The sequence below is a fragment of the Schistocerca americana genome, chromosome 4 (genome assembly GCF_021461395.2).
Source record: "Schistocerca americana isolate TAMUIC-IGC-003095 chromosome 4, iqSchAmer2.1, whole genome shotgun sequence".
NCBI lineage: Eukaryota > Metazoa > Arthropoda > Insecta > Orthoptera > Acrididae > Schistocerca > Schistocerca americana.
In genome coordinates, this window is record NC_060122.1 from 596879414 (window position 1) to 596894259 (window position 14846).

Sequence of the window (14846 nt, forward strand, 5' to 3'; positions counted from 1 at the left end):
GCCAACGACGAGAAACGCCCCGCATTTGACGTCGCGACGAAATCGCGAATCGCCGCTGTTAGAAGCATTTGCTGTTCAAGGAGATTTTGCAATAGTTGCTCGACAGTAGCCATGGAACCCTGTGGGTCAACGGTGAAAAGGAAAAATCCCATCCTCGTCGCCAATTGTTATAACGTCAAGTTTAACAAATATATTTCAGAACGACACAACACATATAAGTCACAGAGTAAGTTGACAAGCAAGACACGTGTACACGTTAGCATTTGAATGAGCACTGAGTCCCAGTCTAGCGGCCACTGCTCGGCTGGCCGCTTAGGTGGCGCAGCTGCTGCATGGCTGGCAGATAGCACCGCACGTAGAGGATGCGCGTAATTGCACGGTGGTGCTTTGAATGATCGGCGATTCACAACAGACTCATTAAGTCCTTTCTGGTTCTGCCTTGCTCTGAACCCACTATCCAACATGCTAAATAACGCAAATTATTGATATAATATTACTGGAACATACCAACACAAAATCACACATTTGCTATACATGGATGATCTAAAACTACTGGCAGCAACAAATCAACAACTCAACCAATTACTAAAGATAACAGAAGTATTCAGCAATGATATAAATATGGCTTTTGGAACAGACAAATGTAAGAAAAATAGCATAATCAATGGGAAACACACTAAACAAGAAGATTATTTATTGGATAACCACAGCGACTGCATAGAAGCGATGGAAAAAACAGATGCCTATAAATATCTAGGATACAGAGAAAAAAGAGGAATAGATAATACAAATATTAAAGAAGAACTAAAAGAAAAATATAGACAAAGACTAACAAAAATACTGAAAACAGAATTGACAGCAAGAAACAAGACAAAAGCTATAAATACTTATGCTATACCAATATTAACCTCCTCATTTGGAGTAGTGAAATGGAGTAACACAGACCTAGAAGCACTGAATACACTTACACAATCACAATTCCACAAATATAGAATACATCACATACATTCATCAACAGAAAGATTCACATTAAGCAGAAAGGAAGGACTTGGCAAGACTCAGCACAACCAGGAGGACCTCCGAAGATGTCCAATGTAGCCTTGGACAAAACGTCAGGGATTGAAGAGTTCCATGGACCAGCCATACAACCCGGACGAATTCTCAGAATCTGAAACATCCGGTCATGAAAGCCTTCATTGTATGAGTATAGCTGATGTCCAATCCAACTTTACTGCATAGCAAAAGAATTTGCGTATCTGTGGAGTGTGCTACCGCATAGTGGAATTTATGCCAAGGGAACACAGATAAAAGTCTGTTGCAGTATGCTACCACCTGGTGGCATTGACGTAAACTTGTAGTTGAATGGTAAGGGCTAGCAGTGCATGCTGTGAACTGTGCACATTGTTTATTAAATCCATATATATATGGCCTGTAAGGCAATTATGTCATGCCAGTTACACATGTGCAGAAGCTCCTTAAAATGAGCACAAGTGAAGGTGCACTCATGACCTTGATGCCATCTCACTGAGTCTAGTGGAGCAATATGTGGTAAATTTACTGCTGTGTACTTCAGACTACCACATCTACATTATATTTAACAACCTTCAAAGAAAAATAACTAATAAATCCACAAGGTGTCAATATTAGGGTGTTCACATGTTCCTGCTCTCTTACACAGCAATCATCACTGGACATCAGCATATGTCATAGTCATACTGAGAGAAAAATCTATTTTGAGTGATTCTGAATGAGATATGGTACATAAAGTTTTGGATTTTATCAGAGAGTAATCCACATGAGATGCAGAGAACCATAAAGCACATCTTCATCGATTGTGAGACTGTAGCATTTATTCGTGCTTGTGGCATCTGTTGAGCTTATGGTTTATCTGTACTGTAGGCCCACAATGTACATATATTTGAACATTCATGGAAAACTGTTTCACTGGTTTATCTGATATTCACTTAAATGGGGGGTGGGAGGGGGGGGGGGTTGAAGACTGTGTGCTTTTGACCCTTATGGCTCTCAGCCGCCTCATTTGTATTCTAGTCAAGTGACCTTGTTGGTAGATAGTAGTACTTGAATTTAATCACTTCTGCAAATGGCAGTTTGTGTTTGGATTTAGTTGTCTACTGTGCAGGAAGCAGCTTTTCTGTGGAGTGTCAACATGAACTCTGTTGAACCTGTATTAAGCACTAACAGAAAAGAAAATTATCAGGAAATGTTAGTCGCAGAGACAGCAGGCCAGACTCATTTCTGAGAAAGTGACGAGATTAAATAATCATGACTACAAGTGAACATTTAACGAAGAAGTATATAATAAGCATAAGTCATTATGTGGGTGCAACATAAGAATGCCTGATTTTCAGCCCTGAAATTAGTTCATCTCCACGGTATATAGGCACTGTACAGAAACTTCCCAACAAACAGAGATTACTGCATAATAGGTTTAAAGCAAAGAGAGAGGTTACAGACAGAGATATACTGAATGAAATGTGTTTTTCTGTCAAGAGAGCATTGTGTGATGCCATCATTGACTACAATACCAGAATATAGTCAAATGACATTTCGCAAAATCCAAAGACATTCTGGTCATATGTAAAGGGTGTTAGTGTCCAGTCCCTAGTGAATGACGCAGGAACTGATATTAGAGGTAGCTAAGCAAAATCTGAAATGATTAATTCCATTTTCAAATGTTCCTTTATAAAGGAAAACCCAGGAGAACTGCCCCAAATTAATCCTCGTACCACTGAAAAGATGAAGAAAATTAATATTAGTGTCAGTGGTGTTGAGAAACAGCTGAAATTGTTAAAAATGAACAAAGCTCCAGGCCCTGATGCAATCACTGTCAGATTCTATATTGAATTTGCAGCTGTGTTAGCCCCTCTTCTAATTACAATCTATTGTAGATCCCTCAAACAAAAAACTGTGCCCAGTTCTTGGAAAAAGCACAGGTCACACCCATCTACAAGAAAGGTAGTAGAAGTGATCCACAAAATTAAGATCCAATATCCCTGACATCAGTTTGTTGCAGAATCTTAGAACATATTCTGAACTCAAACATAATGAAAATCTTGAACAGAATGACCTCCTCAGTAACAACCAGCATGGATTTCGAAAATATCAGTCATGTGAAACACAACTTGCACTTTTCTGACATGGCATACTGAAAGCTTTGGATCATGACAACCAGATAAGTGCAGTGTTTCTTGATTTCTGAAAAGCATTTGATTCGGTACCACACCCACACTTATTGTCAATAGTACGATCATATGCAGTATCAAGCGAAATTTGTGAGTAGGTGGAGGACCTTTGGGTAGGGAGAACGCAGCATGTTATCTTGGATGGAGAGCCATCGTCAGGTGTAGAAGTAACTTCAGGTGTGCCCAGGAAGGTGTGTTGGGACTCTTGCTGTTCATGTTGTATGTTAACAACCTTTCAGACAATATTAATAGTAAAATCAGGCTTTTTGCAGGTGATGTAGTTATCTTGGTATAATGAAGTATCTGAGCGAAGCTTCATGAATGTTCAGTCAGAGCTTGATAAGATTTCAACATGGTGCAGAGATTGGCAACTTGCTCTAAATGTTCAGAAATGTCAAATTTTGCATTTCACAAAACGAAAAAAATGTAGTATCCTACGACTGTAATATTAATGAGTCAATGTTGCAATCAGCCAACTCATACAAATATTTGGGTGTAAGGCTTTGTAGGGATATGAAATGGAATGATCACATAGTTTCACTCGAGTGTAAAGTAGATGGTTAACTTCAGTTTATTGGTAGAATACTGGAGAAGTGCAATCAGTCCACAAAAGAGATTGCTTACATATCACTCATGCGACCCATTCTAGAATATTGCTCAAGTCTGTGGGGCCATTACCAGATAGGACTAACAGGGAATATTGAATGTATACAGAGAAGGGCAGCATGAATAATCACAGGTTTGTTTAATCTGTGGGAGTGTGTCATTGACGTACCAAAGGAACTGAACTGAACTGAACTGAAGACTCTTGAAGACAGGCGTAAGCTATCCTGAGAAAGTCTATTAAGGAAGTTTCAAGAAACAGCTTTAAATTATTAGTCAAGGGATATACTACAACCCCCTACAGATTGCTCACACATGGATTGTGGGGATATGATTAGCATAATTACTGCATGTACAGAGGCATTCAATCAATCATTCTTCCCTTGCTCCATATGTATGGAACAGGAAGAAACCCTAATAACTGGTACAATGGGATGAACCCTCTGCAATGATGGTTTGCGGAGTATAGATGATGATACAGATGTAGAATGTTTGCTCGAAAGTATTTCTTGTAACATATAGGCAGGCTGGCAGCATTTACACCATAGCTAGAGTCTGTAATGTGTGCATTGCCATGTGGCATGGTGATAAACTTGCAGTCTCATATAGTGTTGATAGTTATTACATTTTATCTACCTAAGCCCTTCAGACAAAGACCAATCTAATTTCCTCTTCTTGCAGCATGTTTAGGTTCACATCACTGTCAATTAGAAGTAAGTACAGTGCCATATATTCTGTGATCACACAGCAGGTTATGGTCATTGCACATAATAAAGTAAGAGTTTTGATTCATTACACTGTAGCAAACATACATTCACTCATCTCATTAAGTGATCTACATCGACCTATGTACATGTGTGCCATCAGCACAATATTTAAATACTGTGAAAACACTGTAGACCTTCTACTCACTTCAAACCAGCTTACTGCCAATGTTCTATCCTACTGTTGTTCACCACTAATTGAACACTGATTGGTTCTTATCACAAAGAGAAAACTCAACACAGCTATTATTGTGTTGAAGATATTCTTTTAATATGTTACAAGAAAAATATTAAAGATAATGTAATTTTGCAACTGAAACATTATAACAGCTGAAACAGCCGTAATTTTATATGCTGGAAATAATTTAAGAGTAAAGGAGGCAACTTACCAAATAGTAGACGTGTTGACACATCAAAAAGAATGAAAACTGGCAGATATTGCATTCCATCCTGAGATGCTGGAGCTGGTGGTCATCTTTGCATGAGATGAGTGAATGGTGTGTGTCAGAAATTAAGAAAATCAGCCTTCAGTTGCAAGGTAAAATTTTATTAGTTTACCTAGGTTTCGATGCCAATAATGGTATCTTCTTCACAACCTATAAATTAACCCATATGGACATATGTTGCACATTGAAATACATCATCAATCTAATGATTTCATAATAAAGAAAATCATGGTACTTACAAAAATTAAATTATTTTGAGAGCCAAATGTTGGAATGGCCGATGCTGTTTCCTGTCTGCTTTGTCCCTTTGATATAGTGCGATTGTAAATTGAGACACAATATACAATTACAAAAATTAAATTATTTTGAGGGCCAAACGTTGGAATGGCCAATGCTGTTTCCTGTCTACTTTGTCCCTTTATTATAGTGCGATTGTACATTGAGACACGATGTACAATCGCATTATAATAAAGGGACAAAGCAGACAGGAAACAACATTGGCCGTTTCAACGTTTAGCCCTCAAAATAATTTAATTTTTGAAAGCACCACAATTTTCTTTATTATGAAATCATTATATTGATGATGTGTTTCAATGTGTAACATATGTCCGTATGGGTTAATTTATAGGTTCTGAAGAAGATACCATTATTGGCATCAAAACCTAGTTAAATTAATAAAATTTTACCTTGCAACTGAAGGCTGAGTTTCTTAATTGCTGAACAATTCACAGTTGCTGAAGACCTGCACTATGTTAAAGATTTGTAAATGGTGTGTGTCTCTTTTTTACTAATGAAGGCTGTGAATGAAAGCTATATATAAGTGTCTTTTAATCGTGACTATCTGCAACCTGCTGTGTCTTCTTTACAGTAAGTAGCAATCTGTGTTTTCCCCATTGTTGATATTCCTAGCTGGAGTTTCCATTGTTTGAAAGAAAACTTTGCTAGCTTTCTGGCAAATTCTTTATAAAATTATGGTGCAATGTAGCTGCACAGGTGTGTGGGGGGTGAGGGGGGGGGGCACCGGGAGTGGGGGGGAGGGGGAGGGGAGTGCAGGGGAGGGTGTACTCTAGTAGAGCATTAAACGATGCATCCAACAGCTAGTGAAGTTTTCATTCTTTTAAAGGCACCTGTCGATGATACAATGCTCTTACTAATCAGTGATTTGTATCCTTTACTCCTAAATTATTTAAATCCTGCCAGAACTTTCCTTACTATATTTTACACACTGGCATCTACAAAATTCCAGTTGTGAAGTAAGCTAACATCAGTAGTAATGTTTCTGAGAGCATGTCTGGCATCTGGAGAGATGTTTTTATTTTTCAAAGGAAGGTTTGTTACTTAGACTGAACTGAAGCTCCCATATAATAGACAAGCTGCATTAATATTAATTGTCTGAGCATATTTGCAGTTTTGTAAACAGTAATTTCTTATCCAGTATTTAGTGACCATAAGAGATTTGTGAAAACATGTCGTCAAGTACAAAATTCCACAATATGCTCTGTTTAAAACAGAAATTTTATCACATTGGTGTGACATAGTCATATTTTTTAGTAACTTCGATTAGTTTTGTATCTCAGCAGTTTTGAGTACCATGCATTAGTTTAGTGCTGGTAGTTAAGCTAGGTTTTTTTCCACAAATTACTTTTGTGGCATAGTAATAGTTGCTATGGCTCTTTGGTACTGAGTCAGGTGCTATAGCTGAAATACACAGCATTTTGACAGAGTAAATGCTTGCCACCTTCAGATGATGTGTTGACTATTGGTGGGATACCAGAGGATACTAATTATTGTGGCCAAACTTAAGGTAAGGTATGTAGGCAGTGGTATTATTAAATAAAAAAATAAAAACACCTCTCCATTGCAAAATGACAAAATAGGTTACTGGATGGACTGCATAATAACTTAGTTCTTATTTTTCTTGTTGTGTTGTCATCTTGTAGTTGAAGTGAATTTAGCACAGCCAGTACAGATTCCATATCTTGTTGGTGTCCCATGCTGTGCATGGCCATCCACAGAAATTTATCCAAGAATGGGTAAGATTCTGACATTAGCATTTTTATGTAACTGACTCAGACAGTTTAAAACCTGTCATTTCCAAGAACTAAGTTTGACAGGAGGTATAGAAAATTCTCAAATGACTGATACAGATCTACTTAGATCGTGTTAAGGTAGATTACTGTAATACCTACATGCTAGGCATATTTCAATAGTATAAGCAAAGTACATTAGTTCATATTGTTAATAGTTTTATGGATGCCACTTTTTTGGTTCCTATGATCTGAAGTTATCTCCTTAAATGATTAAATCCAGACTATCCAACAAGTTATGAAATACAACTACAGAATATTTACATAAAAATTTATGTTAGGTGGACAATGAAAATTGAAAATCTCAAATATAAAAACTAGAATCCTATTAAGCATTAACAAAAATAATTAACAAAAAGTGCTCCACTAACCATCTTTTGCTTAATCAACTTCAACAAGATCCATTACCCTTTGTGTGCTTACATGATCATGTTAGCAGAGTTCTTCAATTACTTTCATACTTTATATTTTTTCAGTGATGGTTAGCGTAACTATAGTTGAAGGAAATGTATTCTGAAAATGGGTGGATGGGTAAAGAGTAACCCACAGCCAGCATTCAACTACACATGAGAAATCTCTCAAAACCACACTGCATTTGGGTGACAGAGTTGACTTTTAACAGCCTAGGATTAAAAGAAGGGAATCTTCATCATTTCAGTTTCTTACATCATTGTGCAGCCATGCAAAGTGGGCTACAGAATTTGTAGCTCTCTTAATGGCATATGGCACTGTGTTACACCCAGCAGAGTGGGAGAAGGTCATTATATCTGCAGAGGAGTCCCTTTCAACCTGGAAATTTCATATTTTTTTCCTCTTTTTAGTGCAGAAAATTTACTTCCCTTTATTCAGCTGATGCCTTTGGCACTGTAACTAAGTGTAGATGTATGCACCATGAGTGCAGTAGGGCTGTGTTCTTCAGAGCCTGCTACAGTATCTCTACCTTGTAAAATTGAGTATACAATCGAGATACTGGGTTTCTTCATTCACAGATAAATAGTAAACTACTGTTGTTATTATGTAGTGCAGGAAAGTGAGTGTGCATCCTTGTAGGAATTTGATATGGATAGCAGGCACATACAGTGCTCCCATGTTTCTGTTATGCTGCGAACTGACATTGAAACACACACACCATGATGTTGGACTAGCCCCTTCCTCCACCTTGATAAGGGCTGTATGAGGAAGCAACAAAGAAAATATAGAGGATTCTATTTCAAAATGGTCCTGTAAAGGTTTTTATCCTTCTGGAATGCAGAATGGCACTGAAACCACTGCCACACCAAAGAATCAGTGTAATATCCCATGAATACCATGTAAACCAAAAAAACTACAAGATATATAGTATACATAGTATTTCCCATCATCCTTGACACTGTTAAATCTCCAGTTTAACAGATCCAAAGAAAACCACTGTTAGAAATTCGTAAGATTTTTGTAATAAATTGAAAATCTGTACCCAAGATCCCAGGAGGGGCATGCGTCCACACTTGCCCTCCCTTGTGGATGCCTCTGACTTCCTATATATTTAGATATTATTTATAACAACAAGCTGCCATTGTGCTGATGCCCTATCATTGCCACTGTGGTGATACTTTGCACTAAATGTAGCCTTCAAACTTATGACACCACATCAAGATGTATGAATACATCTAATTATGGGACTGAATGGCTGTCCACTACTTACCTACAGGAAGCAAAATTCTTAACAATGTTGATAGCCACATGTAAAATCACTAGAAACATTTTGACAGAACACATGCTTTCACCATCTAGCCTCTTCCTCTTAATCCATCTTTACTTCTCAGACTGTCTTCATCCTCTCAGGATCTAAGTTAACACAATGCATATTAGCATAGAATTTTTGACCATCTACTCTCTTCTTTCATGTTTGTCTCCCCTCATTCTCACAACAGGTGGGTCCCTTTCATCTGGGCCCTAATCGTTCTGACCTTCCTCAACATCTTCCTCTCTCCTCCCCAAGGAAGGAATTCATAGTTCCAAAATCAAGGTATGGTTTCTTATTCGTGTCTATCAGTAGAACCAAGAATTTCACCTTCTGAAGGTAATTACTGGACAGACATTCCTTCTCATAACTTTAGGGTTTTCTCAAGTGAATTTTCCTTTTCATACAAGTAAGACACCACAGTTCAATCAAAGTTCATAATTTCGTGTCACTTCTTGTAAAAAGTGTTCTCTTTCACTAGTTGTAACACAATAAAATTAGAGTCCATTTTCCAGTTACTGAATTACACTTGCTATTTGGTAACACTGTTTTACAGTTACTTTCTGTGAGTTTTTCTGTGACAAAGCGTTTTTGCTTTTCTGCTTTGTTTATCAGCATTACTGTAGCCTTCTTAATATTAATAATAACTTAATACCAACATAATGCTACAAACATTGATATTTTGTTATTTTATGCTTTAATCTCTCAGACAATCTAATATTACAATCTATGAGTCTTTCTAGGCAAGAAGTTCTTCGTCGTCACTTTCCTTGGCAGCATTGTTTGGATTGCTGCCTTTTCATATCTCATGGTATGGTGGGCAAATGTTGCTGGGGACACCATAAGAATACCGCCAGAGGTAAGACTGTAATATTTTTCTGCTTTTCTGTAGTTGTTAACTGTTAACGTGCAAGTTTAGTTGAATAATATCAATGAAGTTTAATCATCACTTCCACTTTCTGATCTTTTATGCTGCCTATTTTTTTTCTTCGCATTCATAACTTACATTATATTGCTTGTAAATTCCTGATGGTGATCTCTCTAAAGCAGATTATGATTATAAAAACATTATTCTAAAGCTATTGTATGCTACTATACTTTTACTAAGCACACTACATGGTACCATTGTAAAGATCTACTGCAATTGAGCACTTGAGCCACATTAAATAATTCCAGCTTTACTGATAGCCAGGTGTGCAAATAAGTAAAGAAAACTCAGTAAATGACCTTGCACATCATCATTATCTTGAATAGTTTCCAGCCCCACGCTGAGTCTATTTGAAATATAAGCCTTCCATCTAGTACTGTTTTCCATCATCTTTCTGTGTTCACTTTGGTACAGTCCTCGTCTCTTTCTTCATCACACTCCTCCACACCTTCCTCTTGATCATATCCTTCACATATCCATTTCATGTATCTTCTTGGGAATCCTCTTGTTTTTACATTCTCTTTAATTGCTCATACCACCTTAGCCTTGCTCTGCAAGGGTTCTTTTTTCACTATTTCCCTAACCCTTTCATTTCTCTTCTTATCTTTCCTTATTACTCCTGTCCTACTTCTGAGAAATTTCATTTCACATGCCTGTAATATGCCTACATATCTTTTCTTCATTACCCATGTTTCAAATGCATAGGTCGAGACTGCAGTGTAGTGACCTCTAGACAGAAGGGGTTATGAAATTTTAACCCTGGATAGCTGATGCCAGTAGGAACCAAAATTACTAATGTTGTGTAGGACAACAATGCACGAAACACAAACTTGGTGCCATGCACTCCGATCGGCCATGGGATTGTCCTGTTGTCAGATGCTCTTGGACAACACATGACCACGAACAATTTTCCTGCCAGAGATCGCAATGTATCCAAGGAAACCACACGCTCAGTGATAGCGCACCACCCTTCCACTCTGGGAGTGAATCTGCCGGGCTCCCGACACATCCTTTGTAGTTTGATGATAAGACGTACCGAGAACAAACCCATCAGTAGCTGTTAGTTTATTATTTTACAAATTGTTTGGCCCTGAAAAGTACCTTTTTGTAGCTAGGACATTGTTTAGTTAAAGCAAATGCTCAAACCGGCAGCCCCCTGACGCAACACAAGTTTGGCGACGTCAAACAGTGTTTCGCTGAACTCTTTCGAAGATTCCTGGCATTTCCCTGATTGATTGGCGGCATGTTGAAGGCAATCGATTAATTCCTCTTCATTTCTAGGTGGTTCGCTTCCAGGTGGTTCAACAAGAGCCTTGAACAATCCCCACAGGAAAAAGTCCAGTGGCATGAGGTCTGGTGATCATGGGGGCCATGTCCTACAAGCACCTCTGCCAATTACCCGGCCGTGAAAGAGTTCATTTAAATATCTGCGGGCACCCCATCATGCTGCAATCACACGCACAGCTGTATGTCCAGGGGAACATCTTCCAGCAGGCTGGATAGAGTTTCTTGCAAAAAGTGAAGGTAGTTTGCCCCAGTAAGTCGAGGAGGTAGACGGACTGGCCCAATCAGATGGTCACCCACAATGCCTGCACAAATGTTGAGTGAAAATGGTTCCTGTTGTACATGGATGTATGTGACATGAGGATTTCCTCTTGCACAATAATGAACGTTTCGAGTGTTGTAAAGGCCATCCCGATGGAAGGCGCACTCGTCAGTAAACAACATAAGGGTGGGGAAATCGGGGTATTGAGGAACACGTCGCAGAAACCAAAACCCTAGCTTGTGTTCATAGTCTGCCACAGGACTTAGGTCTCGGACAGGGTGGAAACCAAATGGATGCTGGTCATCATCCCTCAAAACCTCCCAGACTAACCAATGAATGACACCCGTGTCATGTCCAACCACTTGCGTGCTTGTTGTAGGTGCTTCCTTGAAGCATTTGAGAAAAGTCTCTTCAAATGCAGCATCCCGTTGTGTTTGAGATCTTCCAGCATCACCACGTTATCTCGCTAATGAGCCTTTTTCACCAAGTCATTGGTGAATTGCTGTAAACATTTGCACTTGTGGGTGGTAGCATCTTGCTGGATACTGTTTCTCATACAACTGTCAAGCTTCGTGTGCATTACTGTTGGCTAGTCCATAAACAAAATCTATATCACATTGTTCTTCAAACTAATCCTGTGCCACCATGCTTACTCTATGACTAAATTGCAGGTGATGTGTGTGTGCTCCAAAGTGAAGCTTACATGTGAATGCCTTTGACGTGAGGTGGAGACAACACATATGTGTATCACCTTGGGGCAGTGATGGGTGGGAGATGTTTGTATGTGTGAACCGACAACCATAGCACTGCCCGTCAACTGACGAACGGCAACAGGACCATCCCACGGCCAATCAGAGCAGGTGGTACCAAGTTTCCATAGTTTAAAAATGGTTTGTTGTTGACCTATACAACATTAGTAATTTTGGCTCCTATGGGCATCAGCTATCTAGGGTTAAAATTTCGAGACATAATTTTTCTCCACCCTGTATATCACTTATTTGCTTTTTTGTGGAATGTCTTTGTTCCAAACCAGGCTCTTCACACTTCACAGGAATGCTTCTGCCTGTCGGCCTCATTCACTTACCTCTTTCTTATTTCTTTCATTTTCCTGCATCACACTTATCAAGTACTTGAAACTTCTCACCTTCTTCAATTTTTCACCTCTAATCCTTATTCTGCTAGTTAGTCTATCTTTCATTCCAGATATAACCAGGATCTCACATTTTTTTACATTAAATTTCATCCCATACTGTCTCACAGTTTCTTCCCAAGAATACAAATGCTCCTGAATCTCCTCCTCTGTTAACCCAGATCATCAAGTCATCCCCAAACACCATTGCTTTCATCTTGTCTTCCCCAGTTTTTTCTGCCACCTTAACCATTATCTCATCCAAGACCACAATGAAGAGGAGAGGTGACAATGCACTACCCTATTTCACATTACTTGTTTGCCGGAACTAATCTGTCCCTTCATTTCCCGCTTTCACACAACTCAAGACTTCCACAGAACATCTCGTCCACTCTGCCTGTACCGTCTTATCCCGTGCCCTTCTTTTCTAGTGCTTCTAGACCTTCCTTCTGTAAGCACTATCAAATGCCTTTTATATACCAAGAAAGTCCATCGCGAGGTCTTCCGCAAATTCATAGTGGCACTCCTGGGGCTGCTTCACTGGTCCCAGTTCTGAAGCCATGATGTCCCCCCCCCAGTCTGTTCTTGACCCTTGTTCAGATATGCTCTCCAGGTTCTTTTGACATACCTGATTTCAACAGTTACTTTGTCCACACATGGTGCCTTTCCTCCTTGCATCTTGTCCAGTGCCACTTCCACTTTTTTCATGTCAGGTCCTTTTCTCTCCCAGAGTTTACTTCAACCTCCCTTTAGCCTGTTGACCTCATCTCCAAGTCCATTTGGATGTAGCAAATCCTCAAAGTACTCCTTCCTCACTAACTTCAGTGTCTCTTTGTTACCACCCTTATTCTCATTTAAATCTATCATTGTTAAATCCTCTCTCAAACTTCTCGTCTTACTTTTGACCATTTCATACAGTACATTCTTAATGCCTCTGCTATCTTCCTCCATCGTCTTTGTCCATTCTTCCAGTGACTTTCTTCTCTCCTTAGCCACTGTCTTACTTGCCTAGCTTTCTTCTGTTTCTTATAGTTCTCTCTTGCCATTTTGGTCCTTTCTCAGAACCATGGTCTGAAGGCCTTGTTCTTCTTTCCCACTACTTTCTTCACTCTTTTATTCCACCATGGTGTCTCCTTCCACCATTTTCTGTCACTTGTCCTTCCATATACAGCTACTGCAGCTTCAACCAGAGCACTTTTAAATTGCCTTTGGTAACCTTTTCCTTATAATCCCCAGATATTCTTCCTTAATTTTCTCCCCCTTCAGTTTCCATACTCCAATTCTCCTTTCCTGGTTCTCTGTATTCTTCCACTGTTCCTCATCACCAGTAGCTGAAGGTCACAATCCAATGCCTCTGGCAGTAGTACCTTTATATCCATTACAGTCCTCTTCATTTCCCATTCATAGAGCATGCAATCCACCAAAGATTTCTGCACTAAATTCCTACTGTATTTTTGGCTCTATTTCTCTTAAAACCATGTAACCTATCACTAAACCATTTCTCTTATAAAATTCCTGCAATCTCTTTCCTTCTTCATTTCTATTTCCACATCCTTCTGCTCCCAACACATTTCCATATCCTTGTTTTTCACTCACCCACATGTCCATTTACATCTCCCATGACTATTATCCTTTGTCCATTCAACTGCTTTTGCAGTTCTTCCTCAAAGTCCTCCTCCTCCTGAGGTGTACAGCCCACTTGAGGGGCATACACCTGAACCATCTCCATACTTTTTCCCTTTGACATTGCCTGTCTTCATTATTCTGTCATTTACCCTCTGTATCTCTTCTTTTAGACCATTCCTCACTGCTCCCACTCCCTTTTGTCTTCTTTCTTTATTTCCAACACAAAACATGTAACCTTTCCTCAGTTCCCTACTGCCTCCTCCTTTCCATTTTGTCCCTGCCATGTCTAAAATATCTAGTTTTCTCCTTTCCATCATATCCTCTGCCTTTTTTGTCAGTGTTCCAATGTTCAGAGTTCCAATTCTTAGCTAATTTGCCTTGCAGGGTCATTGTCTTTTATATCCATCATCTCTGAGGCTACTTCTGTTGTTGAAAGCTGGTTGTTGGTTAGCTAGGCCTATCACAGCTTTACGAGAGCACTGTTAGCTGTGACTTTTTAAGAGTTCCTACAGGGTCTTCACAGTTACCATATTGGCCTGGGGCACTCAAAGTCCCCATTGTATTTCACCCCTGTAGACTATCCCATACTTTGCAGTGTTGCCCTTACACAGTATTTAAAATTAAGGGTCTTCTTACAAACACTTCAGAAGAAACATTTTGGTTACCTAGTCATATCCTGAGTTGTAACAATTAAACCATTTTCTCCACTGATACAATAAGCCTTACAGTGTATCGAGAGTGGAGTTCTTCTGATTCATTCTTTGGCCCATACAATGTGTTTTTGTCTGTCACCC

The 14846-nt window shown here is 39.1% G+C and overlaps 1 protein-coding gene across 1 annotated transcript in view; it reads left to right on the forward strand.

The window, feature by feature from the left end:
- The window catches only part of LOC124613640 (sodium/potassium/calcium exchanger Nckx30C), a 1525550-nt gene that overhangs the window by 1483447 nt on the left and 27257 nt on the right, over positions 1-14846 (forward strand). Inside the window, exon 9 of the mRNA XM_047142355.1 lies at positions 9567-9682. Coding sequence (XP_046998311.1) covers positions 9567-9682 — 116 coding nt within the window. The remainder of the gene's footprint in view (positions 1-9566; positions 9683-14846) is intronic.